Source organism: Xenopus tropicalis, chromosome 2 (genome assembly GCF_000004195.4).
Source record: "Xenopus tropicalis strain Nigerian chromosome 2, UCB_Xtro_10.0, whole genome shotgun sequence".
NCBI lineage: Eukaryota > Metazoa > Chordata > Amphibia > Anura > Pipidae > Xenopus > Xenopus tropicalis.
Genome location: NC_030678.2, coordinates 7,275,773 through 7,300,292, shown reverse-complemented (window position 1 = coordinate 7,300,292; position 24,520 = coordinate 7,275,773). Strand labels below are relative to the sequence as shown.

Genomic DNA, 24,520 nt, shown 5'->3' with positions numbered 1-24,520 from the left:
AATACAGGTATAGGACAGGTTATGCAAAATGCACGGGACCAAGGGTACTAAGGGTAATTTGGATCTCCATACCTTAAGTCTACTAAAAAATCAATAAAGCATTAAATAAACCCAATAGGATTGTTCTATCCCCAATAAGGGATAATTATATCTTAGTTGGGATCAAGTACAGGTACTGTTTTATTATTACAGAGAAAAGGGAATCATTTAACCATTAAATAAACCCAATAGGGCTGTTCTGCCCCTAATAAGGGGTAATTATATCTTAGTTGGGATCAAGTACAGGTACTGTTTTATTATTACAGAGAAAAGGGAATCATTTAACCATTAAATAAACCCAATAGGGCTGTTCTGCCCCAATAAGGGGTAATTATATCTTAGTTGGGATCAAGTACAGGTACTGTTTTATTATTACAGAGAAAAGGGAATCATTTAACCATTAAATAAACCCAATAGGGCTGTTCTGCCCCAATAAGGGGTAATTATATCTTAGTTGGGATCAAGTACAGGTACTGTTTTATTATTACAGAGAAAAGGGAATCATTTAACCATTAAATAAACCCAATAGGGCTGTTCTGCCCCAATAAGGGGTAATTATATCTTAGTTGGGATCAAGTACAGGTACTGTTTTATTATTACAGAGAAAAGGGAATCATTTAACCATGAAATAAACCCAATAGGGCTGTTCTGCCCCCAATAAGGGGTAATTATATCTTAGTTGGGATCAAGTACAGGTACTGTTTTATTATTACAGAGAAAAGGGAATCATTTAACCATGAAATAAACCCAATAGGGCTGTTCTGCCCCCAATAAGGGGTAATTATATCTTAGTTGGGATCAAGTACAGGTACTGTTTTATTATTACAGAGAAAAGGGAATCGGTTTTAAAATTCTGAATTATTTGATTAAAATGGAGTCTATGGGAGACAGCTTTTCCATAATTCGGAGCTTTCTGGATAACGGGTTTTCGGATAAGGGATCCCAAACCTGTACTGCAAAAATATAATTGATGCCTCTGACCAGAGTGAATGGATCACTTGAAAATTAAAGGACAAGTTAAGACAAATCCAGCTAGTAGGACTGCACTGGTTGCAATTAAATATAAATGTGCAATGTGCATATAGAGCCTATGCCAGGGTCACTCTGTAGTAGCCGGTCGTTGCCCTCACTGGGGACATGTTGCCCACTTCCCTCGCCCTCTGCACAATTGCTGTGCCCGAGACAGAACATTTCCCACATGGCTGGTAAATAATCACAGAGAAACAAAGCGCCCGTCTATTCTGCCATCCAGGAGAAACTGTCATTTGCATTATATAAGCAGCACTTATTTCCGTGGGTGTCTCACATGTTCCTGCATTATAATCAACACTTAGCCTGGTAGTATATTCCAACCGCAGAGCTGTATGCGAAAAGCTTACATTATCCAAAATAGTACTGCGAGCAGGAAGGTTGCAGAATAACGTGTGAATTAAAGTGGCAATTAAACCAAATGTCAAATCGCCAATAAGGGGATAAATATATTGTCTTTGCTGATCTTCCATCTGGAAAAGGGAGAACAACTTGGATTTTAAAGGTTTTCATTTGTTCTTGGTCATTGACAAAGACGGGTCACAATCGGCACAGAATAATGAAGATCTGGGAATGTGTAGGGGGCGCTGCAATGGGGGCTGGGACTAGGGGTAGGAAGAGCTGCCTAGGGCAGTGTTTTTCAACCACTGTTCCGCGGCACACTAGTGATGTTGCCTGGTGTGCCGTAGGCAGGGCCGCAATTTTTACTTTCAAAATAAAATCCGGGCCCTGTCATTGGTTGCGCCCCGTGTGTATGGGTGACGTCAGTACGCACGGGGCGCAACGTTATAAAAGGGCCTGTGTGCGGTCGCGTGTAGGCAGAAGTGCAGAGGCGGCGTGCCTGAGGGATACGAAGATGCTGCTGAAGCCACCGGAGAAGCCGCCGAAGAGCAGAAGTAAAATGCTGCTGGGCACCAATGTATTAGGGGGGGGCACAGGGCACACTGACTTATGGGGGCACTGCTGCTGGGCACCAATGTACTAGGGGGGCTGGCTCTTGGCACCAATGTACTGGGGGGCACTGCTGCTGGGCACCAATGTACTAGGGGGGCACTGCTCTTGGCACCAATGTACTAGGGGGGCACTGCTGCTGGGCACCAATGTACTAGGGGGGCACTGCTGCTGGGCACCAATGTACTAGGGGGGCACTGCTCTTGGCACCAATGTACTAGGGGGGCACTGCTGCTGGGCACCAGTGTACTAGGGGGGCACTGCTGCTGGGCACAGAGTTAAATTTTTTAACATTTTCTAATGGTGGTGTGCCTCGTGATTTTTTTCATGAAACAAGTGTGCCTTTGCCCAAAAAAGGTTGAAAAACACTGGCCTAGGGTGCAACTGTGGGGGGCGCTAGGCACAAACTTCTTCCTATGCCTAAAGTTGCCCATAAACAATCAGATTTTAGTCGTCTTCCAACAAACGTTCAGATATCGTTCGTACATTTAAATGCAACGATCTAAAACTCACATTCAGCCTGAAACCGTAGGATAAAGGCCTAAAAATAACCAATGGGAGGAGATTCTGAACATGAAATAGTTAGGCACCAATGGTACCAAAGTGACCCCCATTGTAGGTCCCCCAAGGGTATCGGCACATACACAGATACATGTGCAGAGTTTATCCGTATACACCGACCAAACGACCAATCGCCATTATACGAAAGATTTTTGGGACAATGACTTGAAGCCCACACCCGGTCTGAAAATCGTACGAAAACGTTTCAAAACTGTTATCAGTCCATGTATGACCAGCTTAGGCCGGGCTTTCTTGGCCCCACTGTCCCTCGTCCCCTTGCACTCCTTGGCCCGCCTCTGGATGTAATAAAAGGGCCAAACCTTGCCATATGGCTAGTCACAATCAGCAAGTAGCACCTGTTAAAAAGCAAAGCTCTTATTTGTTGCTATAGGTTGCCTCACCTGGGCAAACATAGTTACTATTACATATGGGGGTTAAGCTCCCCAATAAGAGACCAACTGCTATATATTCCTCGTCAAATCACAAAAACGTTGTTTCTGCACATCCCTGTTAAAGCGCTTGGGATAGGTGAGTGCAAGAGAGAATAACACGAGTGTTATCACTCCCACTTGCAGCACAGCAGTAAAGTGTGCCTGAGTCTGAGCTTTCAGAAGGAGACGGCGCTACACATTAGAACTGCTTTCAGCTAACCTATTGTTTCTCCTACTCCCATGTAACTGGAGGAGTCCCAAGCCGGACTTGGATTTCTTACTATTGAGTGCTATTCTGATACCTACTGGGAGCTGCTATCTTGCTCCCTTCCCATTGTTCTGCTGATCGGCTGCTGGGGGTGAGGGGGGGGGGGATATCACTCCAACTTGCAGCGCAGCAGTAAAGTGAGACTGAAGTTTATCAGAGCACAGGTCACATGGCTGTGGCACCCTGGGAAATGAAGAATATGGTTAGCCCCATGGGAAAAACAGATTACAATGCAGGATTCTGCTGGAGAAGCTCTATTAACTGATGGGTTTGACATACAATCAAATCAATACACAAAATGTATATACAGTAAATATAACACTCTCTCTCTTTCAATCTCCCTCTGTCTCTTTTCTTCCTTTATGAACAAAACAATATGTGTATCTGAAAGAGGCGGAAGTGTTTGTTAGAGAGAGCGTAACCCTGTATGTATCAGAGGGATAACAAGCAGCCCTTTCTGTTACAGGGACATCTCCAGACAAAGGGGCTTTGCATTTGCCTTCACAAGAGATTATTACGGTTATCGCCGACGTCTTCTTGACAAACGAGGGAAAAAAACAGTCGTTGGAAATATGACATTTGCGAGGCAGAAGATTAAAGGCAAACAGAGCGTATTAGTATGGCAGCTGGAGGGGAGATCCATAGGCGCCACAAGGCCGGGGTTTGTGTTTGTTTGGGTGATTTCTTTGCCTTCAGCCCTGATTTGCATTCTGGGCCATGGCCGTCTGCGGGCCCCGCCGCGTGTCTCTCACAGGCTCATTATATCAGCAGAGCCGCTTCCTTAATCCTCCAAACTCAGTGCCCCCCGTGTGCAATCTGGCGCGGAGACATATGTGAAAATTGTAGCCCTGGGGCCCAGCCTTAACCATTGAACCTTGGCCAGGGGCAATTCTGGGGTCTGTGCCACCCTGGGGCAGCCTTTCCAATGCCTCCCCCCCCATGCATCCGACGCTGGTGCAGGGAGCACAATTGCGCTGAACTAGCTGAGACAAAATTCTGATTTAAAATTTGGAATTTCCGCCCCTGGCAACTATTTCTCTAGTTTCTCAACTTGCCCCATGGCAGCATCGCCCCTGCCCTTGGCACCTCCAGGCTGAGGAAACTTATAGGAGCTTTTACTGGGGTTGGGCACCAAATTGTTTTTACCTGTGTGCTGGGTGGATCCACATCAGGACTGGGATTTCAAAAAGGGCCCTGGCATTTCAAGTACACAGAGGCCCAAACAGCTTCCACAGGCCCAATAGTGACTGTGGCACCTTACAGCCCCCCTGGCATTCCCAGTACCCAGAGGCACAAACAGCCCCCCCAGCCCAATAAATAGTGACTGTCTGTGGCACCTTACAGCCCCCCTGGCATTCCCAGTACCCAGAGGCACAAACAGCCCCCCCCCCCAGCCCAATAAATAGTGACTGTCTGTGGCACCTTACAGCCCCCCTGGCATTCCCAGTACCCAGAGGCACAAACAGCCCCCCCCAGCCCAATAAATAGTGACTGTCTGTGTAACCTTACAGCCCCCCTGGCATTCCCAGTACCCAGAGGCACAAACAGCCCCCCCCCAGCCCAATAAATAGTGACTGTCTGTGTAACCTTACAGCCCCCCTGGCATTCCCAGTACCCAGAGGCACAAACAGCCCCCCCAGCCCAATAAATAGTGACTGTGGCACCTTACAGCCCCCCTGGCATTCCCAGTACCCAGAGGCACAAACAGCCCCCCCCCAGCCCAATAAATAGTGACTGTGGCACCTTACAGCCCCCCTGGCATTCCCAGTACCCAGAGGCACAAACAGCCCCCCCAGCCCAATAAATAGTGACTGTCTGTGGCACCTTACAGCCCCCCTGGCATTCCCAGTACCCAGAGGCACAAAACAGCCCCCCAGCCCAATAAATAGTGACTGTCTGTGGCACCTTACAGCCCCCCTGGCATTCCCAGTACCCAGAGGCACAAACAGCCCCCCCAGCCCAATAAATAGTGACTGTCTGTGGCACCTTACAGCCCCCCTGGCATTCCCAGTACCCAGAGGCACAAACAGCCCCCCAGCCCAATAAATAGTGACTGTCTGTGGCACCTTACAGCCCCCTGGCATTCCCAGTACCCAGAGGCACAAACAGCCCCCCAGCCCAATAAATAGTGACTGTCTGTGGCACCTTACAGCCCCCCTGGCATTCCCAGTACCCAGAGGCACAAACAGCCCCCCAGCCCAATAAATAGTGACTGTCTGTGGCACCTTACAGCCCCCTGGCATTCCCAGTACCCAGAGGCACAAACAGCCCCCCAGCCCAATAAATAGTGACTGTCTGTGGCACCTTACAGCCCCCCTGGCATTCCCAGTACCCAGAGGCACAAACAGCCCCCCCCAGCCCAATAAATAGTGACTGTCTGTGGCACCTTACAGCCCCCCTGGCATTCCCAGAGCCAGAGGCACAAACAGCCCCCCCCAGCCCAATAAATAGTGACTGTCTGTGGCACCTTACAGCCCCCCTGGCATTCCCAGTACCCAGAGGCACAAACAGCCCCCCCTCAGCCCAATAAATAGTGACTGTCTGTGTAACCTTACAGCCCCCCTGGCATTCCAGTACCCAGAGGCACAAACAGCCCCCCCCAGCCCAATAAATAGTGACTGTGGCACTCACCCCTGCATTCCCAGTACCCAGAGGCACAAACAGCCCCCCCAGCCCAATAAATAGTGACTGTGGCACCTTACAGCCCCCCTGGCATTCCCAGTACCCAGAGGCACAAACAGCCCCCCCAGCCCAATAAAATAGTGACTGTCTGTGGCACCTTACAGCCCCCCTGGCATTCCCAGTACCCAGAGGCACAAACAGCCCCCCAGCCCAATAAATAGTGACTGTCTGTGGCACCTTACAGCCCCCCTGGCATTCCCCAGTACCCAGAGGCACAAACAGCCCCCCCCAGCCCAATAAATAGTGACTGTCTGTGGCACCTTACAGCCCCCTGGCATTCCCAGTACCCAGAGGCACAAACAGCCCCCCAGCCCAATAAATAGTGACTGTCTGTGGCACCTTACAGCCCCCCGGCATTCCCAGTACCCAGAGGCACAAACAGCCCCCCCTCCAGCCCAATAAATAGTGACTGTCTGTGGCACCTTACAGCCCCCTGGCATTCCCAGTACCCAGAGGCACAAACAGCCCCCCCTCCAGCCCAATAAATAGTGACTGTCTGTGGCACCTTACAGCCCCCCTGGCATTCCCAGTACCCAGAGGCACAAACAGCCCCCCCAGCCCAATAAATAGTGACTGTCTGTGGCACCTTACAGCCCCCCTGGCATTCCCAGTACCCAGAGGCACAAACAGCCCCCCCAGCCCAATAAATAGTGACTGTCTGTGGCACCTTACAGCCCCCCCGGCATTCCCAGTACCCAGAGGCACAAACAGCCCCCCCAGCCCAATAAATAGTGACTGTCTGTGGCACCTTACAGCCCCCCTGGCATTCCCAGTACCCAGAGGCACAAACAGCCCCCCCCCAGCCCAATAAATAGTGACTGTCTGTGGCACCTTACAGCCCCCCTGGCATTCCCAGTACCCAGGGGCACAAACAGCCCCCCCAGCCCAATAAAGAGTGACTGTCTGTGGCACCTTACAGCCCCCCTGGCATTCCCAGTACCCAGAGGCACAAACAGCCCCCCCTCAGCCCAATAAATAGTGACTGTCTGTGGCACCTTACAGCCCCCCTGGCATTCCCAGTACCCAGAGGCACAAACAGCCCCCCCAGCCCAATAAATAGTGACTGTCTGTGGCACCTTACAGCCCCCCTGGCATTCCCAGTACCCAGAGGCACAAACAGCCCCCCAGCCCAATAAATAGTGACTGTCTGTGGCACCTTACAGCCCCCCTGGCATTCCCAGTACCCAGAGGCACAAACAGCCCCCCCAGCCCAATAAATAGTGACTGTCTGTGGCACCTTACAGCCCCCCTGGCATTCCCAGTACCCAGAGGCACAAACAGCCCCCTCCAGCCCAATAAATAGTGACTGCCTGTGGCACCTTACAGCCCCCCTGGCATTCCCAGTACCCAGAGGCACAAACAGCCCCCCCAGCCCAATAAATAGTGACTGTCTGTGGCACCTTACAGCCCCCCCGGCATTCCCAGTACCCAGAGGCACAAACAGCCCCCTCCAGCCCAATAAATAGTGACTGCCTGTGGCACCTTACAGCCCCCCTGGCATTCCCAGTACCCAGAGGCACAAACAGCCCCCCCCAGCCCAATAAATAGTGACTGTCTGTGGCACCTTACAGCCCCCCCTGGCATTCCCAGTACCCAGAGGCACAAACAGCCCCCCTCCCAGCCCAATAAATAGTGACTGCCTGTGGCACCTTACAGCAGCCCCTCTGGCATTTGCCAGGACCCACAGATTGCCAGTCTGGGGCTGGGGCAAATGTGAAGCCAATCAGAGCATTAGAATAGTCACAGTCAACAAGCCAGATGCCCACATCAACAGTAACAGGATGAGAATGTGGGAAAGCTCATGTCTCTGCTGAACCAAAGGGGCAAAGCTTTGTCCAACAAATTATAATAACAAATCAGATGTTAATTTATATATTTATATAAGCCACGCCCTATGTTTGCATATTCAGTAGTTCCTAGAATGGAAGGTTCTATAGAATGGAAGGTTCTATAGAATGGAAGGTTCTAGGACTGCATCGACAAGAACATACGTTGAAGCCTCCTAACCTACTTCCTACAGATTCCTTTTCCCCTTGGACTGAGACCTATTTCTCAAATGTTGCTTCTCATTGTATTGTGTGTAATTCCACAGGGGTTATACATCCCCGCAGTTACTGTAACGTATGGAGGAAATATTCTATATCCAAGGGCACCACATTTACATGCAACGAGCTCCGATTCCCAATCCAAAAGCTGATATGAAAGTAAAAAGAAAGTCCAATGAGTTTTACCATCACTCGTTCCTATATATATATATATATATATATATATATAGTGTATAAAAAGTAAGTTTGAGAAACCATGAGGTTTCCATGAGGCCCACAACTTGATGCCAAGTCTGGTTGAGCAGATAGCACCCTCCCTACTAAGTGCCCCCGATAGTGAAAGTAAAAAAGGTAGAGGAACCAGCCATTTTCAGCATTCATTTTAGCATAGAGCTTTGGGAAAAATTACATTTTATCTCAGTTTCCAAATAAGGGGCCTTATCAGTACAGCTATCAAAAATCAATGAGCCCCCTAATATTAGTTAACACTAGTAGAAACACAGGGGTCACAGTAATCAGTCCATAGGGCTGCGGGCCCTCCCAGCTAAGTAGGGCAAAAAACGGCAGCCATGCACTATTACATCTAGAACATACTCAATATATACCCAAACCACTCCCATTCACTCCACAAGGCCCGCCCCCTTTTGCAGGCCACAAATCAGACCTTTCTTTCTCCCTGGCTCCCTTTGTGCCATGGCGCTCCTTACTGAATTCTCCCCTGTTCCTCCCTGATGGATAGGGTCCCCACCAAGCTGGTATTTGATCAGTCTAGCCGGCAAATTGGCAGCTAGGGCCGGTGCTAGTATAGGTATGGGACCTGTTATCCAGAATGCTTGGGACCTGGGGTTTTCTGGATAAGGGTTCTTTCCGTAATTCGGATCTCCTTCCGACTGAAAAAATTATTTAATTAAACCCAATAGGATTGTTTTGTCTCCAATAAGGATTAACTATATATTAGGTACTGTTTTATTATTACAGAGAAAAGGGAATCATTTAACCATGAAATAAACCCAATAGGGCTGTTCTGCCCCAATAAGGGGTAATTATATCTTAGTTGGGATTAAGTACAGGCACTGTTTTATTATTACAGAGAAAAGGGAATCATTTAACCATTAAATAAACCCAATAGGGCTGTTCTGCCCCAATAAGGGGTAATTATATCTTAGTTGGGATCAAGTACAGGTACTGTTTTATTATTACAGAGAAAAGGGAATCATTTAACCATTAAATAAACCCAATAGGGCTGTTCTGCCCCCAATAAGGGGTAATTATATCTTAGTTGGGATCAAGTACAGGTACTGTTTTATTATTACAGAGAAAAGGGAATCATTTAACCATTAAATAAACCCAATAGGGCTGTTCTGCCCCCAATAAGGGGTAATTATATCTTAGTTGGGATCAAGTACAGGTACTGTTTTATTATTACAGAGAAAAGGGAATCATTTAACCATGAAATAAACCCAATAGGACTGTTCTGCCCCCAATAAAGGGTAATTATATCTTAGTTGGGAGATGACCTTTCCGTAATTTGGAACTTTCTGGATAATGGGTTTCCGGATAAGGGGTCCGATACAATTTTATTTGCCAGTAAATTTTAACTGCAGCAACCCTCTCTATAGATCCCCCCTTCTCACACCCTCTCAGTGGCAATCACTCCCCTTTTAACTAGATGCCCGCCTCTGCCCCGCCCAGCCTGCCAATTTCTCCCACCCAGCCCGCTCATTTTCCTGCCCGTCTTCCATCCCAAAGGCCGGTATTAAAGCGGAAGAAAGATGGTAACCCTACTGACGGAGGCCCTGGGTCTCAAACCTGTAGGAAATTCCACAAGCGTCATTTTTTTTTTTATCCGATTTGGCTGTTTTATTTTACAAAAGAGTTCCCGAGGCTGCTCGCTGTATGATTAACAATCAAAAGCCATAATTATAATGCTAGTGCTCAGAGAATGAATCCCCTACCCTGCATTTAAAAAAAAATAACTTACTAATTGACTTCTTGGGCTGCAAATTAATACTTAAATGCCAAACTGATTAACAGTAATTAAAGGCACGGCTCGGTTTCTTCTTTTATAAAATTTCTATGCCAATTTGCTTCTGCTTCCCGGTTACGGCCGCCCATTGCGCACCTTTAAGCCAAGGCCACAAGAAGTTTTTAACAACAAAAATCATAAATAGTTTCCAGCCGGTGAGCCATAGGCTGCAAATATAGATATGTCTGTGGTCCAAACCCGACATGGTTGTACACAAGCCTGCTCTCTCTATGAAAGCACAATGCATAGGGAAATGGGATTGTATTATTCATGCAACGTGGGATCTCCATTAAACACTTTCCCATACAGACAAGAAGGGATCTCTATCAAACATTTCCTCATATAGAGATTATAGTTCCGTATGCAATAAGGGTTCGACATTGAACACTTCATATAAAGATTATAATTCCCTATGCAATGAGGGGTCTCTACAATTCCTTATACAGAGATATTTCCCTATGAGGGGTTTACATGGACAGCTCCTGGTGCAGAGAAGATTATATTCCCTATGCAGTGTGCTTCCATAGATAAGGCTGTGTATAATGGCATCCCACTTGGAGCCCCTTGGAGACAGGTGGCAATGGCCAGAAGATACAAAATGTATTAGAGACGGGAGCAGTCACATATGAGACATGTCTACAATACTTCTTTTAACTAAAAATGGCCATACACACTAAGATCTGCTCGCTATCTTCTCCCGATATCCCCACCTACGTGTGGGCATTATCAGGCTAATATCAAATTAGAATGATGGGTTTAGGCGTCCGTCGGTTCAGGGACTGCATCAATCACCAATGCGGTCCCTGATCCAACTTATTTTCAAACCTGCCCAGGCGAGATCTGGCCGATTTCAGGCCAGATGTCAGTCGGGGGTGCCCATCGCTGGTGCCCATACATGGGTTGATAAGCTGCCGAATCGGTGGAAGAGACCGATATCGGCAGCTAGAATCGAACTGTGTATGGCCACCTTATATCCGACGGCTATTGGCCTGTGCATAGGCCCAACATCTTATTAAGCAATATCTTATTGGGGCTTCTTCAGACAAATCCATGTAGGCTGAAGACAATGCTGAATGTAAGGCGAGCTTTAATACCTACAAATTTTGGACAGAGCCAGTACCATAAATTCTGCCCCTATACTCTGGACAAGTTGCCTCGATCCTCTCCTACTTCCCAATGGAAATGCCAATGCCTAACCGCATTGTGTGCCTGGCTACTTTGGTAAAGCTGGCCATACACAGGCAGATCCGCTTGCTTGGTGATGTCGCCAAGCGAGCGGATCTTCACCTGATATCCCCACCTACGGGTGGGTGATATCGGGGAGGCATGTAAGCGAATTTGATTGTTTGGCCCTGGGGCCAAACGATCGAATTCTACACGCGGCAAAGAGCCGATGCGGTCCCCGATCCGTCTGGATTTTCTAACCTGCCCAAACAATATCTGCCCAATTTCAGGCCAGATATTTCAGCCAGGCCCCTCGGTTCTGCCCCTACACGGGCCGATAAGCTGCCGAATCGGTCCAAGGGACCCATATCGGAAGCTATAATTGGCCTGTATGGGGACCTTAACTTCTGTAACTACTGGATCAGCAGATCAAGGCAGCTCTCTGTAGATACCCCTAATGGGCAGTTATTTGCCTGAATGACAATAAGGCTGTTGTGCAGCGATACAAACCACACTATATTTGGTTGCTTCATTTATGTTACTGGGATCTGTGCTGTAAAGCCGCTTCACATGATTCCTAAATAAAATCTCTTTTATGCCCGGGCTGTAAATCCGCCAGTGAATTTTAAGCAAAGATTTAAACAAGAAACCAAGAAACTTCATCACTGTCTCTAGAACCCGACTGGTTGAAAAATAGCCTGTTTTTTTGCAAAAGGGCAGAGTTTTAGACCCCCATCTGAAAACTGGACTCTAATTCAAAAACTATACAAAATAAATAATGAAGATAAATTGAAGAGTTGCTTAGAACTGGCCATTCTATAACATACTGCAAAATGAAAAATCCCAGCCAGTCTATACAGTCATTACAGATGGGTGATGCCAACCCTACACAGATAATTTCATTTTCTTTCCTCATTATAACGTAGTTTAGCCCAGAAACTCTGTGTCCCAGTATCCGATTCTAACAGCCCAGCCCATAGCAACTACAGCCTTTTGTTGCCTCTTACAAAAACCATTTTGTCTCCGGCTGAATAGGAAAACAGAAAACAGATACAGGTGAGAATGAGAAACTCATACGGAGGATTCTCTCACTGCCCGGCCCATAAGAATGAATAGGCGAGTAGGAAAGATCAAGGCAGATAATTCCAGAGCAGTTATTAATCTTCTAATAATCGTGTAATAGGAACAATCGCTGGGAAATTATCTGCTGATCCTGTGCCCTTAGAGCTTATTGTTCTTATAAAAATCCCATTATCGCTGTCCTGACATCAGATGGGTAATGTTATGTGGCTGTTCCTGATGCATAGGAAGCTTCTGTTGGTTGTAAAAAATGTATTTTAAAAGGAACACTTTTATGGGAAAACATGTTTTTTTCAAACCCAGTTAATAGAGCTTCTCCAGCAGAATCCTGCATTGTAATCTGTTTTTCCCATGGGGCTAGCCATATTCTTCATTTCCCAGGGTGCCACAGCCATGTGACCTGTGCTCTGATAAACTTCACTCACACTTTACTGCTGCGCTGCAAGTTGGGAGTGATATCCCCCCTCACCCCCAGCAGCCGATCAGCAGAACAATGGGAAGGGAGCAAGATAGCAGTTCCCAGTAGGTATCAGAATAGCACTCAATAGTAAGAAATCCAAGTCCGGCTTGGGACTCCTCCAGTTACATGGGAGTAGGAGAAACAATAGGTTAGCTGAAAGCAGTTCTAATGAGTAGCGCTGGCTGAAAGCTCAGACTCAGGCACAAGGCACTGAGATGGCGCCTACACACCAATATTACAGCTACAAATACATTTGTTGGTTCAAGAATAAAAGGTTAAATGGCAGAGGGAATTATTTGCTGTGTAACAGTGTCATTCAGAAATAAAAAGTGCCCCATAAATATCATGGCAGAACTCTTTAACCTTATGCTACTGTATTGGGCATAAGGGAACCCTGTAGCTAACACTTGCGGTGCCCAGGGACAAGGTTGCCTTTGCACGTTAGCCCAATAAGTGCTCAAGGTTGCCACAACCCAATCTCACACAGTTGCTGTATATGAGGGGTGGGAAGCCGGGCTTATGGCTGTGTGTGTGTGTTTGCCGGCTGGCACTTTTAAGTAAATACTATGGAAAAAAAACTGTTTTTAAACGGCACACTGTTTCGGTCATGTGACTCGAGTCCAAAGTGCAGCAGTATCTGAGGCCCAGTTCCCACCCCCCTCCGGCCCCCTCGCTGCTTAATCCCAACTGTAGGCAACGTTTATAAATATGTATTACAAGGTTTTCATGACTTGGCAGAAGCTGCCTTACTGTTTGTGCTGGCTCAGTGCAATCTCTCACATTCTGCACTTACTTACAGTAACTGCCCCGGCTTAAACTAGCCTTACAACAGGAGGCCAATGGCAGCTTCTGGGGTTGTTCACCTTCAGGTTAACTTTTAGTTTGTTATAGAATGGTCTATTCTTAGCAAGTTCTTTTATTTTTATTTATTATAGTTTTTGAGTTATTTGCCATCGTCTTCTGACTTTCCAGCTTTCAAATGGGGGTCACTGACCCCGGCAGCCAAAAACCATTGCTCTGTGAGGCTACAGTTTTATTGTTACTTTTTATTACTTATCTTAGTTTTTAGACCCTCCTCTATTTATATTCCTGTCTCTATTTCAAATCACTGCCTGGTTGCTAGGTTAAATTCTCAAATAGTGCTAAATTTTAGCAGCTATATGGTTGCTGGGGCCTTAATGACCCTAGCAACTAGACAGAGGTTGAAATGTAAAACTGGTATATGAATAGCAGAGTGCCTGAATAGAAAGACAAGTAATAAAAAGTAACAATAACAATTATATTGTAGCAATATTTTTTTGGCTACCGGGGTCGGAGACCCCCCTTTTAAAGCTGGAAAGAGTCAGAAGACGAAAAGAAAAAGAGAGTGCAGTCTCCCGGATTTACCGTATATACCGGGCTCAGTGGAGATGGGGGTATAGTACAGGGAGCACCAGGTTGTGGCTGGGGCATAACAGAGCGATATATAAATGTATATTACATTTGATTATTCCAATATGCACATATTCTCTACAAGTAAGCGGGGTCAAGGGCCGGCGATGAATTAATAAACCCGGCAGATGATTCCTTCCCATTCTCGCTGCTGATTGGTCGCTCCGGGCAGCATCTATGTCAATAAATTCTAATTAGAATCAGAATAAAGCAGCAGCGATTCATAGTTCATCCAAACTTCATGAATAATCATGAAATTCCCAACTAACCTTTGAGACCTCTGTGTCTATTCCGGGGGCCACAAGGAAATTAGCGCCCCCCCCCCCCCCCCCAGTATGAATCATTAGTGCAGCGGTAGATGCAGCCTGATTGTAATTATACAGTAATATACACACGCTCCTGCCTACTGTACATTCATCTATTTAATGGCGCTCTATAGAGCCTGTGAGTCAGCAGCGAGCGGCCGATTGGCTGTGCCGGCGAGTTACTGTACAGAGTTGGCCGGCGTCTCCCTACATCCAATAATAATACCTTGGCGCTGCTTTCTGCAGCCTCACTCCAGCCATAAATATCCCCTGCTTAGCATTATTGTTATTTGGACTATAACCAAATGTTAGCTCTTCATTTTCTATATCGAGGGTAAAGATTCTTCGAATGCAATTCAGGAAACTGCCCAAAAGTTAAAGGGGAAATATACCCACCACTTGTGCAAGTTACTGTATTTTTTTTCTGTTTGTTTCCAGAATAGTAGCAATCTTTACTCAGCTAATACCATGATTGAGTAACAGGAGCGCCCCCTGCTGTTCAGGCATGGTGGTACTAAATAGTGATGAGTGAATCTGTCCCGTTTCGTATCGCCGAAAAAATTGCAAAATGGTGGAAACAAACTGCAAAAAGTTTGCGAAATGTGAAAAAATGTCACACGTTGCACAACAAATGATTTTGCGCCGAAGTTTAGCGTCCATTTTGCAAAACAATCCACCAATGGTGAAATACGGAAATTTGCCGCAAATCCATGCCTGGCGAAAAATTTCACTCATTGCTAGTACTGAATAGTGATGTGGGGGTCAACCGCACCCAATCGTAACCCGCCCACCCCGACCATGTAAGGCCCACCCATCTCTGATGTCATAAGGAGGCGGGATCTATAAATCTATAAATAGAGGCTTCCAGAGGCGAAAGCTGGACAGTGTAAGGCTAGGGGGCGGGGAGGGTGGAAGAAGAGCTCAGCCCACAACCTACCAATATCGTGCCACTAACAGCCAGAACCTGTGTGTCCCGTGGGCTTTGGCTCCGCCTACAAATCACTAGTACTGAAGCATACACTCAAGGGGGTGTGATTATTAACACTGGAGACAAACATTACCGGTGATGTTGCCCATAGTAACCAGATCTTTGCTTCTGTTTTCTAATTGTAGGTGACCAGTCAAATCTAATTGCTGATTGGTTGCTATGGGCAACATCACGAGTGATGTTTGTCTCTAATGTGAATAAATATGCCACTAAATGTAGTCATAAACACCAGGAGACACTTCCCACCTCAGTAAAGTTTGCTTCTGCATTACAGTTACACTTTCATTGCAATAACAGTATAAAAACTGCTAATATCATGAAAAGGGAAAGGAATGAAGATTCATGTAAATCCAAAAACTTCACAGAAGGGCAATTTTACAAGTTTAGGTGACCCGGGGGAACCCGGGGGAAGTATGGCCTTTGTACCAACAACACGTGGATAAGATCTTCCAGCTTTTTAGTTCAAAGCAGCACAAGTCATAGCCGGCAGCCCTGGTATATGAAACGCAGCGCCTCCCATCCAATGTGGTAAGAAATGGTACTGCATGGGACACATTCTCTAATGAAATCACTCCCAAAAATAATAGAACCCTCATGAGCTGCAAAAAATCTTTCTTCTGGTAAAAAAAAAAAAAATAAATATATATATTATATATATATACATATATATACTGAGTCAGTACCTTCCTTTAAATAAATGAGGCCTAAAACTTATTGTGATGCAGTGCAGCCTTCCATCATCCAGGCGATTTATTAAAGTGTTTTAAGTCGCTATATGACACAGCGTATCTCAGCACATACTGTTCCCTGCCATTATCTTGTGTTCTGCTTCATAGGGACAGAGCCGTGCGTGACTCACTCTGTGCGTGGAATAACAATCCCGCTGCCGCCTCACTTATAGAATAGCCCCGTATAACCCTCCCCAGGGGAACATGGGCATATAGCGTGGGGCAGGGAGAGCCTAATATATTCATATAAGAAAAGGCAGGGTATATTTTGGACTGCAACAAATGGTTAGCCATATGCCTGCACAAAGGCTTTTAATATCCTTATCATTTACAGTAGGGGGTACAGTATCCCTTATAATACATGAGTGACACTCAGCATTCCCTGTATAACTCAGCCTGCAGCCTTGTGCCTTTATATGGGCACAGAACCCCTCAGTGACTGCTAATATCCTTATCATTTACAGTAGGGGGTACATTATCCCTTATAATACATGAGTGATACTCAGAGTTCCCTGTATAACTCAGCCTGCATTGCCTATTTAAAGGAACAGTAACACCAAAAAACAAAAGTGTATAAATAAATAATTACAACATAATAAGTTGTTGCTCTACATTGGTAAAAGTTGTGTTTTTGCTACAGAAACCCTACTATAGGCTACACAGCAGGGTATTTATATAAACTATAGTAGGGTTTCTGTAGCAAACACCCCAGCTGTACCAGTGCAGGAATGGCTGCCCCCGGGGCTACACAGCGGGGTATTTATATAAACTATAGTAGGGTTTCTGTAGCAAACACCCCAGCTGTACCAGTGCAGGAACGGCTGCCCCGGGGCTACACAGCGGGGTATTTATATAAACTATAGTAGGGTTTCTGTAGCAAACACCCCAGCTGTACCAGTGCAGGAACGGCTGCCCCCAGGGCTACACAGCGGGGTATTTATATAAACTATAGTAGGGTTTCTGTAGCAAACACCCCAGCTGTACCGGTGCAGGAATGGCTGCCCCCGGGGCTACACAGCGGGGTACTTATATAAACTATAGTAGGGTTTCTGAGGCAAATACCCCAGCTGTACCAGTGCAGGGCAACAGTATATTATATTGTAATCACTTTTATACACTTTCGTTTTTGGTGTTACTGTTCCTTTAAGACCCCCAACACACGCCGGCAAATTGCCCAAAATGGCTACAATAGACTTTCCCCATTGCCCTGGTGATCTAGACAGTGCCCAGGTTCTCGTACAGTTCATTTGAAAGTTTCAAAAAACTGATTCATTTCGCTACAAAAACTTTTTTTTTGCCAGAATGATAAAAAAAAAAGTGCAAATTCCCAGTTATTTCCGGCAAATGCAAGAGCCACAGAGCATGTGGAATGGGAAGCACAACAGAATTTTACAAATATTAAAGGGAAAGTTAACCTGAAAACATTAGTCTGCAACTGCTCCTCACTGTTTATTGATGACCTCTATTCTGCCTCTCTGCCCCCTACTTACAGACCCCCCATTCTGTAGCCTTTCTGCCACTGTTTTCTTTTAATTACCTGCCCCCCTGTTATGGCCCCTCCCTTTCCTACTTCATTCTGCCCCCTCCAACCATCTGCCTGTCAAGGGTTTGACCTTATTAGAAGTTAATTAAACACTAAGAGCTAAGGCGGTCCTACACTCCCAGACTGCCAGACAAGTGGTTCTTGGCCACCCATATACAGGGCCATATCTCAGCCTACTGGATTTATAAACCTGTCCATTGTTAGGGCAGATAGTAGGGCAGACCCCTCTGTGGGCCCCATACATGGACAGATAAGTCTAAAGAGGCCAAGTTGGCAACTTAAATTTGCCCATGTGTGGCCATACGCAGATTACTACTTTAACATATTAATAGAGAATCTTTTTTTCTGGCTGGCTTCTGCTACATTGTTTCAGGAGTCAGAACCAGAAAAGCAACGACAAACAGATACTGCTTTCAATAGCAATTACATATTGAAATAACACTGAAGCCATTGAAAACGTGTAATTTATATATATAGTGTCATTTTATATATATATAGTTGGCATTGCCAGGCCTCTCCAGCGCTTTAGAGGTTACACAATCCTGCAGTTGATAAATTAATACATGCCTAACTATATACAGGTGCTTGTTACTATACAGGTGCTGGTTACTATACAGGTGCTGGTTACTATACAGGTGCTGGTTACTATACAGGTGCTGGTTACTATACAGGAGCTGGTTACTATACAGGAGCTGGTTCCTATACACGTGCTGGTTATTATACAGATGCTGGTTACTATACAGGAGCTGGTTACTATACAGGAGCTGGTTACTATACAGGTGCTGGTTACTATACACGTGCTGGTTCCTATACACGTGCTGGTTACTATACAGGTGCTGGTTACTATACAGGTGCTGGTTACTATACAGGTGCTGGTTACTATACAGGTGCTGGTTACTATACACGTGCTGGTTACTATACAGGTGCTGGTTCCTATACACGTGCTGGTTATTATACAGGTGCTGGTTCCTATACAGGTGCTGGTTCCTATACAGGTGCTGGTTCCTATACAGGTGCTGGTTCCTATACAGGTGCTGGTTCCTATACAGGTGCTGGTTCCTATACAGGTGCTGGTTCCTATACAGGTGCTTGTTCCTATACAGGTGCTGGTTCCTATACAGGTGCTGGTTACTATACAGGTGCTGGTTACTATACAGATGCTGGTTACTATACAGATGCTGGTTACTATACAGATGCTGGTTACTATACACGTGCTGGTTATTATACAGGTGCTGGTTCCTATACAGGTGCTGGTTCCTATCAGGTGCTGGTTCCCTATACAGGTGCTGGTTCCTATACCAGGTTGCTGGTTCCTATACAGGTGCCTGGTTCCTATACAGGTGCTTGTTCACTAATAACAGGGTGCTTGTTACTATACAGTGCTGGGTTCCTAACAGGTGCCTGGTTACTATACAGGTGCTGGTTTACCTATACAGGTGCTGGTTACTATACAGGTGCTGGTTACTATACAGGTGCTGGTTACTATACAGGTGCTGGTTACTATAACAGTGCTGGTTACTATACAGGTGCTGGTTCCTATACAGGTGCTGGTTACTATACAGGTGCTGGTTCCTATACACGTGCTGGTTATTATACAGATGCTGGTTACTATACAGGTGCTGGTTCCTATCACGTGGCTGTTACTATAAGTGTGTTACTATACAGTGCTGGTTCTAACATGCTGGTTCCTATACAGGTTGCCTGTACTATACAGGTGTGGTTCTAAACGTCTGTTACTATACAGGTGCGTTATTTATAACAGATGCCTGGTTATACACGTGCTGGTTACTATACAGGTGCTGGTTCCTATACACGTGCTGGTTATTATACAGATGCTGGTTACTATACAGGTGCTGGTTCCTATACAGGTGCTGGTTCCTATACAGGTGCTGGTTCCTATACAGGTGCTGGTTACTATACAGGTGCTGGTTACTATACAGGTGCTGGTTACTATACAGGTGCTGGTTACTATACAGGTGCTGGTTACTATACAGGTGCTGGTTACTATACAGGTGCTGGTTCCTATACAGGTGCTGGTTACTATACAGGTGCTGGTTACTATACAGGTGCTGGTTACTATACAGGTGCTGGTTACTATACAGGTGCTGGTTACTATACAGGTGCTGGTTACTATACAGGTGCTGGTTACTATACAGGTGCTGGTTCCTATACAGGTGCTGGTTACTATACAGGTGCTGGTTACTATACAGGTGCTGGTTACTATACACGTGCTGGTTCCTATACACGTGCTGGTTCCTATACACGTGCTGGTTACTATACAGGTGCTGGTTACTATACAGGTGCTGGTTCTAGGTGCTGGTTACTATACAGGTGCTGGTTACTATACAGTGCTGGTTACTATACACTATACACGTGCTGGTTCCTATACACGTGCTGGTTACTATACAGGTGCTGGTTACTATACAGGCGGTGCAGGTGCTTGCTATACAGGTGCTGGTTCCTATACAGGTGCTGTACTATACAGGTGCTGGTTACTATACAGGTGCTGGTTACTATACAGGTGCTGGTTACTATACAGCTGGTTGGTGCTGGTTACTATACAGGTGCTGGTTACTATACAGGTGCTGGTTTTCATACTGGTACTATACAGGTGCTGGTTCCTATACAGGTGCTGGCTACAGGTGTTACTATACAGGTGCTGGTTCCTATACAGGTGCTGGTTCCTATACAGGTGCTGGTTACTATACAGGTGCTGGTTATTATACAGATGCTGGTTACTATACAGGTGCTGGTTCCTATACACGTGCTGGTTACTATACAGGTGCTGTCCTATATGCTGGTAATATACAGATGCTGGTTACTATACAGGTGCTGGTTCCTATACAGGTGCTGGTTACTATACAGGTGCTGGTTACTATACATGTGCTGGTTACTATACAGGTGCTGGTTACTATACAGGTGCTGGTTACTATACATGCTGGTTACTATACAGGTGCTGTTACAACATGCTGGTTACTATACAGGTGCTGGTTACTATACACGGGCTGGTTACTATACAGTGCTTCACTATACAGTGCTGGTTCTATACAGGTGCTGGTCCTATACAGTCTGGTGGTGGTGTACTATACAGGTGCTGTTACTATAGTGCTGGTTCCTATACACGTGCTGGTTCCTATACAGTGCTGGTTACTATACAGGTGCTGGTTACTATACAGGTGCTGGTTCCTTATACAGGTGCTGGTTACTATACAGGTGCTGGTTACTATACAGGTGCTGGTTCCTATACAGGTGCTGGTTACTATACAGGTGCTGGTTCCTATACAGGTGCTGGTTACGGGCTGTTTATACAGGTGCTGGTTACTATACAGGTGCTGGTACTATACAGTGCTGTTATATACAGGTGCTGGTTCTATACAGGTGGTTCCTATACAGGTACTGGTTCCTCATACAGGTGCTGGTTACTATACAGGTGCTGGTTATTATACAGGTGCTGGTTATTATACAGGTGCTGTTACTATACCGTGCTGGTTCCTATTACAGGTGCTGGTTACTATACAGGTGCTGGTTACTATACAGATGCTGGTTACTATACAGGTGCTTGTTACTATACAGGTGCTTGTTACTATACAGGTGCTTGTTACTATACAGGTGCTGGTTACTATGCAGGTGCTGGTTCCTATACAGGTGCTGGTTACTATACAGGTGCTGGTTCCTATAAAGATGCTTGTTACTATACAGATGCTTGTTACTATACAGGTGCTGGTTCCTATACAGGTGCTGGTTCCTATACAGGTGCTTGTTACTATACAGGTGCTGGTTCCTATACAGGTGCTAGTTACTATACAGGTGCTTGTTACTATACAGGTGCTGGTTCCTATACAGGTGCTGGTTACTATACAGGTGCTGGTTCCTATACAGGTGCTGGTTCCTATACAGGTGCTTGTTACTATACAGATGCTGCTTACTATACAGATGCTGGTTACTATACAGATGCTGGTTACTATACAGATGCTGGTTACTATACAGGTGCCAGTCACTATACAGTTACTATACAGATTCTCGTTACTACAGAGGAGCTTGTTACTGTCACTGAGACCCAAGACAATGCGGGGGCCCCTTCCCATACACGCATGGAGCGAGCAGCAGCCTCGCCGGCCTGGATTAGTGTCATTTACATGCAAAGCACATATCTGACGGGCAGCTTACTAACAGGCTCCGGCTGCACGGCACATAAATATGATTATCCCCCCTCACACCGACGTGCCAGGAGATACCAGTATCCATCACCATACATATTAAGGCAAAATAACCCATTCAAATATAGAGTTTAATAATTGTATGAATACTGTAGCTCTAACACAATACTGTTTAACACTTTGCTGAGGGGGATATAAGAGAACAATAATGGAAGACAATGGGGATCATTTTGTCCCCCAAACTTGCAGCACCCCAGCAGCCTGGCACCCACACCCGCTCTCCTGTTGAGCTCCCACCTTCCCTACATCTCATGACAAACAACAGCCGTGCCCACTGCATTGCCTTATTGGGTGCCATCCCTTATTGGATGCCATGCTTTAGTGTTCCATATTAATCACCATATACTGGTGGCACCAGTCCCAGTGACCTATGATGCCATCTCTGCCCCGGGCAAGCCCTCAGCCAGGGCACACATACTGTAACACATCTCTGTGCAGACAATTCTTTACAACACTCAGCAGGGTACCCATTATACAAGTGCGGTTACACATCGGGCACATGTATTCGCCATATTAATCATAGGCTTTTCGACTACTGGGAAACGACAGCTTCCAGTATCTGCAGAATGCTTCTGGGAGATGTAGTCCAACGACAACTAGAGGTAGGGATGCTAGACACCCCTGCAGCAAAAAAACAACTCTGTCTATTGTCTCTTCTCTTACAGAGTGTGTGTGTGTGTGAGAGAGTGTGAGTGAGTGGGTTGGGGAAGCAGGCTGGCAGCAACTGGGCAGGTGTATGGGGGTGCCAGCGTGAGTGTCTGTGTGGATCTGAGTCTGTCTGTCTGCACCTGTATGTGTGTCTTCCTATTTGTGTGAATGCTTGTGTGCCTCTATTTTTGTGTATGTGTGTCTATCTCTAATTGCGTTTGTGTCTCTATAGCTGTGTTTGTGTCTTTACATCTATGTCTCTATAGCTGTATGTGTGTATATGTGTGTGTCTATATATGTGTGTCTTTATATCTGTTTGTTTCTATATCTGAGCATTTGTATGTAGGTGTGCAAGTCCCTGTGTGTGTCTCTCTATATGTGTGCGTCTGTTTATCTCTATATCTGTGTGTATATATGTGTGTGTCTCTGTTTCTGTGAGTTTGTCTCTATATCTGAGCATTTGTATGTAGGTGTGCAAGTTCCTGTCTATGTGTATGTCTGCCTGTGTAGACATCCTTGTGAGTGTGTAAATGGTTGTGTGTGCAGATACCTGTGTGCATGTGTGCCTATATATAAGTGTGTGTGTGTAGATACCTGTGTGAGTGTGCCTATGTGTGTATTTGTGTGTGAGAGAGTGTGTGTGTGCCTATATACATTATGTATATGTGTGTATATGTGTGTGAGTGCAGATACTTGTGTGAGTGTGCCTATATATGTATATGTGTGTATATGTGTGTGTGTGTGTATATGTGTGTGTTTGTGCAGAAACCTGTGTGTGTGCCTATGTGTATATTTGTGTGTGAGAGAGTGTGTGCCTATATACATTATGTGTGTGTGTGTGTGTGTGTGTATATATGTATGTGTGTATATATGTGTGAGCCTATATATATATGTATGTGTATATGTGTGTGTGTGTGTATATGTGTGTGCCTATATATATATGTATGTGTATATGTGTGTGTGTGTGTATATGTGTGTGCCTATATATATATATATGTGTATATGTATATGTGTGTGTATATATACATTATGTGTGTGTATGTATGTGTGTGTATATATGTGTGTGTATATGTGTGTGCCTATATATATATATGTGTGTGCCTATATATATATATATATATATATATATGTATGTGTGTATATGTATATGTGTGTGTATATATACATTATGTATGTGTGTGTATGTATATGTGTGTGTGTATATATGTGTGTGTGTATATATGTGTGTGTGTATGTGTGTATAAGTGTGGGGGGGGCTTTGGCTGGCCGCCTGCCTATCCTCCCCATGAGTTTATGAGACCCCATTGCTAGGGAGAAGGCAGGGAAAGTTGCCCTTACCTGTGGCACACATCAGCCCGATGCACCCCAGTACAATGCCAGCAGCCATGTCCCAGAGATTCCCATCCAGAGAGAGAGCTGCCCAGAGCCCCGCACCAGCCGGCACCGCGTCCGTATCTGCGGGGGCTCCGCTCCCAGGAATGAGGCTCAGAGAAGCTTTTCAATGGAATCTTCCACTCTGCAGCAAATAGAGGGGGGGATGGAGTTGCGGACTGGCGGGCTGTGAGTTTCCCAGGCTGCCCGGGGGGGTGAGTGTGAGGCGCTGGCAGCTGGGACCCGGCACCCCTAGCGCCCCCATACTCCCCCCAACTGGCACAGCCCCCCACCCTTCCCTCTCCCACCTGCCCTGCGCCCTGCCCCTCCCACAGGCTGCTCCATTCCTCCCCCAGCCTGAGCCTGTTGCACAGGAATTCCCAAATCACATGCTGCTGCCCATTCAGCCCTCTGCCCTCAGCTATACCCAGGGAACCCGCTCCGGCCAGCCGGGAACCGGCAGCAGCGCTCAGGCAGCGATTCCAGCGTCTCCTCCCCGGCAGCCGCACAATAGCACAGTCCATCCTATAGAGTTAGGGATAGAAACATTCCA

General features: G+C 46.1%; 1 protein-coding gene across 4 annotated transcripts in view; it reads right to left on the bottom strand.

Annotated features, from left to right (window-relative positions):
• ildr2 (immunoglobulin-like domain containing receptor 2) overlaps positions 1 to 24,240 on the bottom strand; it is a 125,418-nt gene extending 101,178 nt beyond the window's left edge. For 3 of the 4 annotated variants that reach the window (XM_031895739.1, XM_031895738.1, XM_031895740.1), the window contains exon 1: positions 23,935 to 24,240. In XM_031895739.1, coding sequence (XP_031751599.1) covers positions 23,935 to 23,983 — 49 coding nt within the window. In that variant the 5' untranslated portion in view covers positions 23,984 to 24,240. 4 annotated transcript variants of the gene reach the window in all.
• Between the last annotated feature and the right edge of the window lie 280 nt (positions 24,241 to 24,520).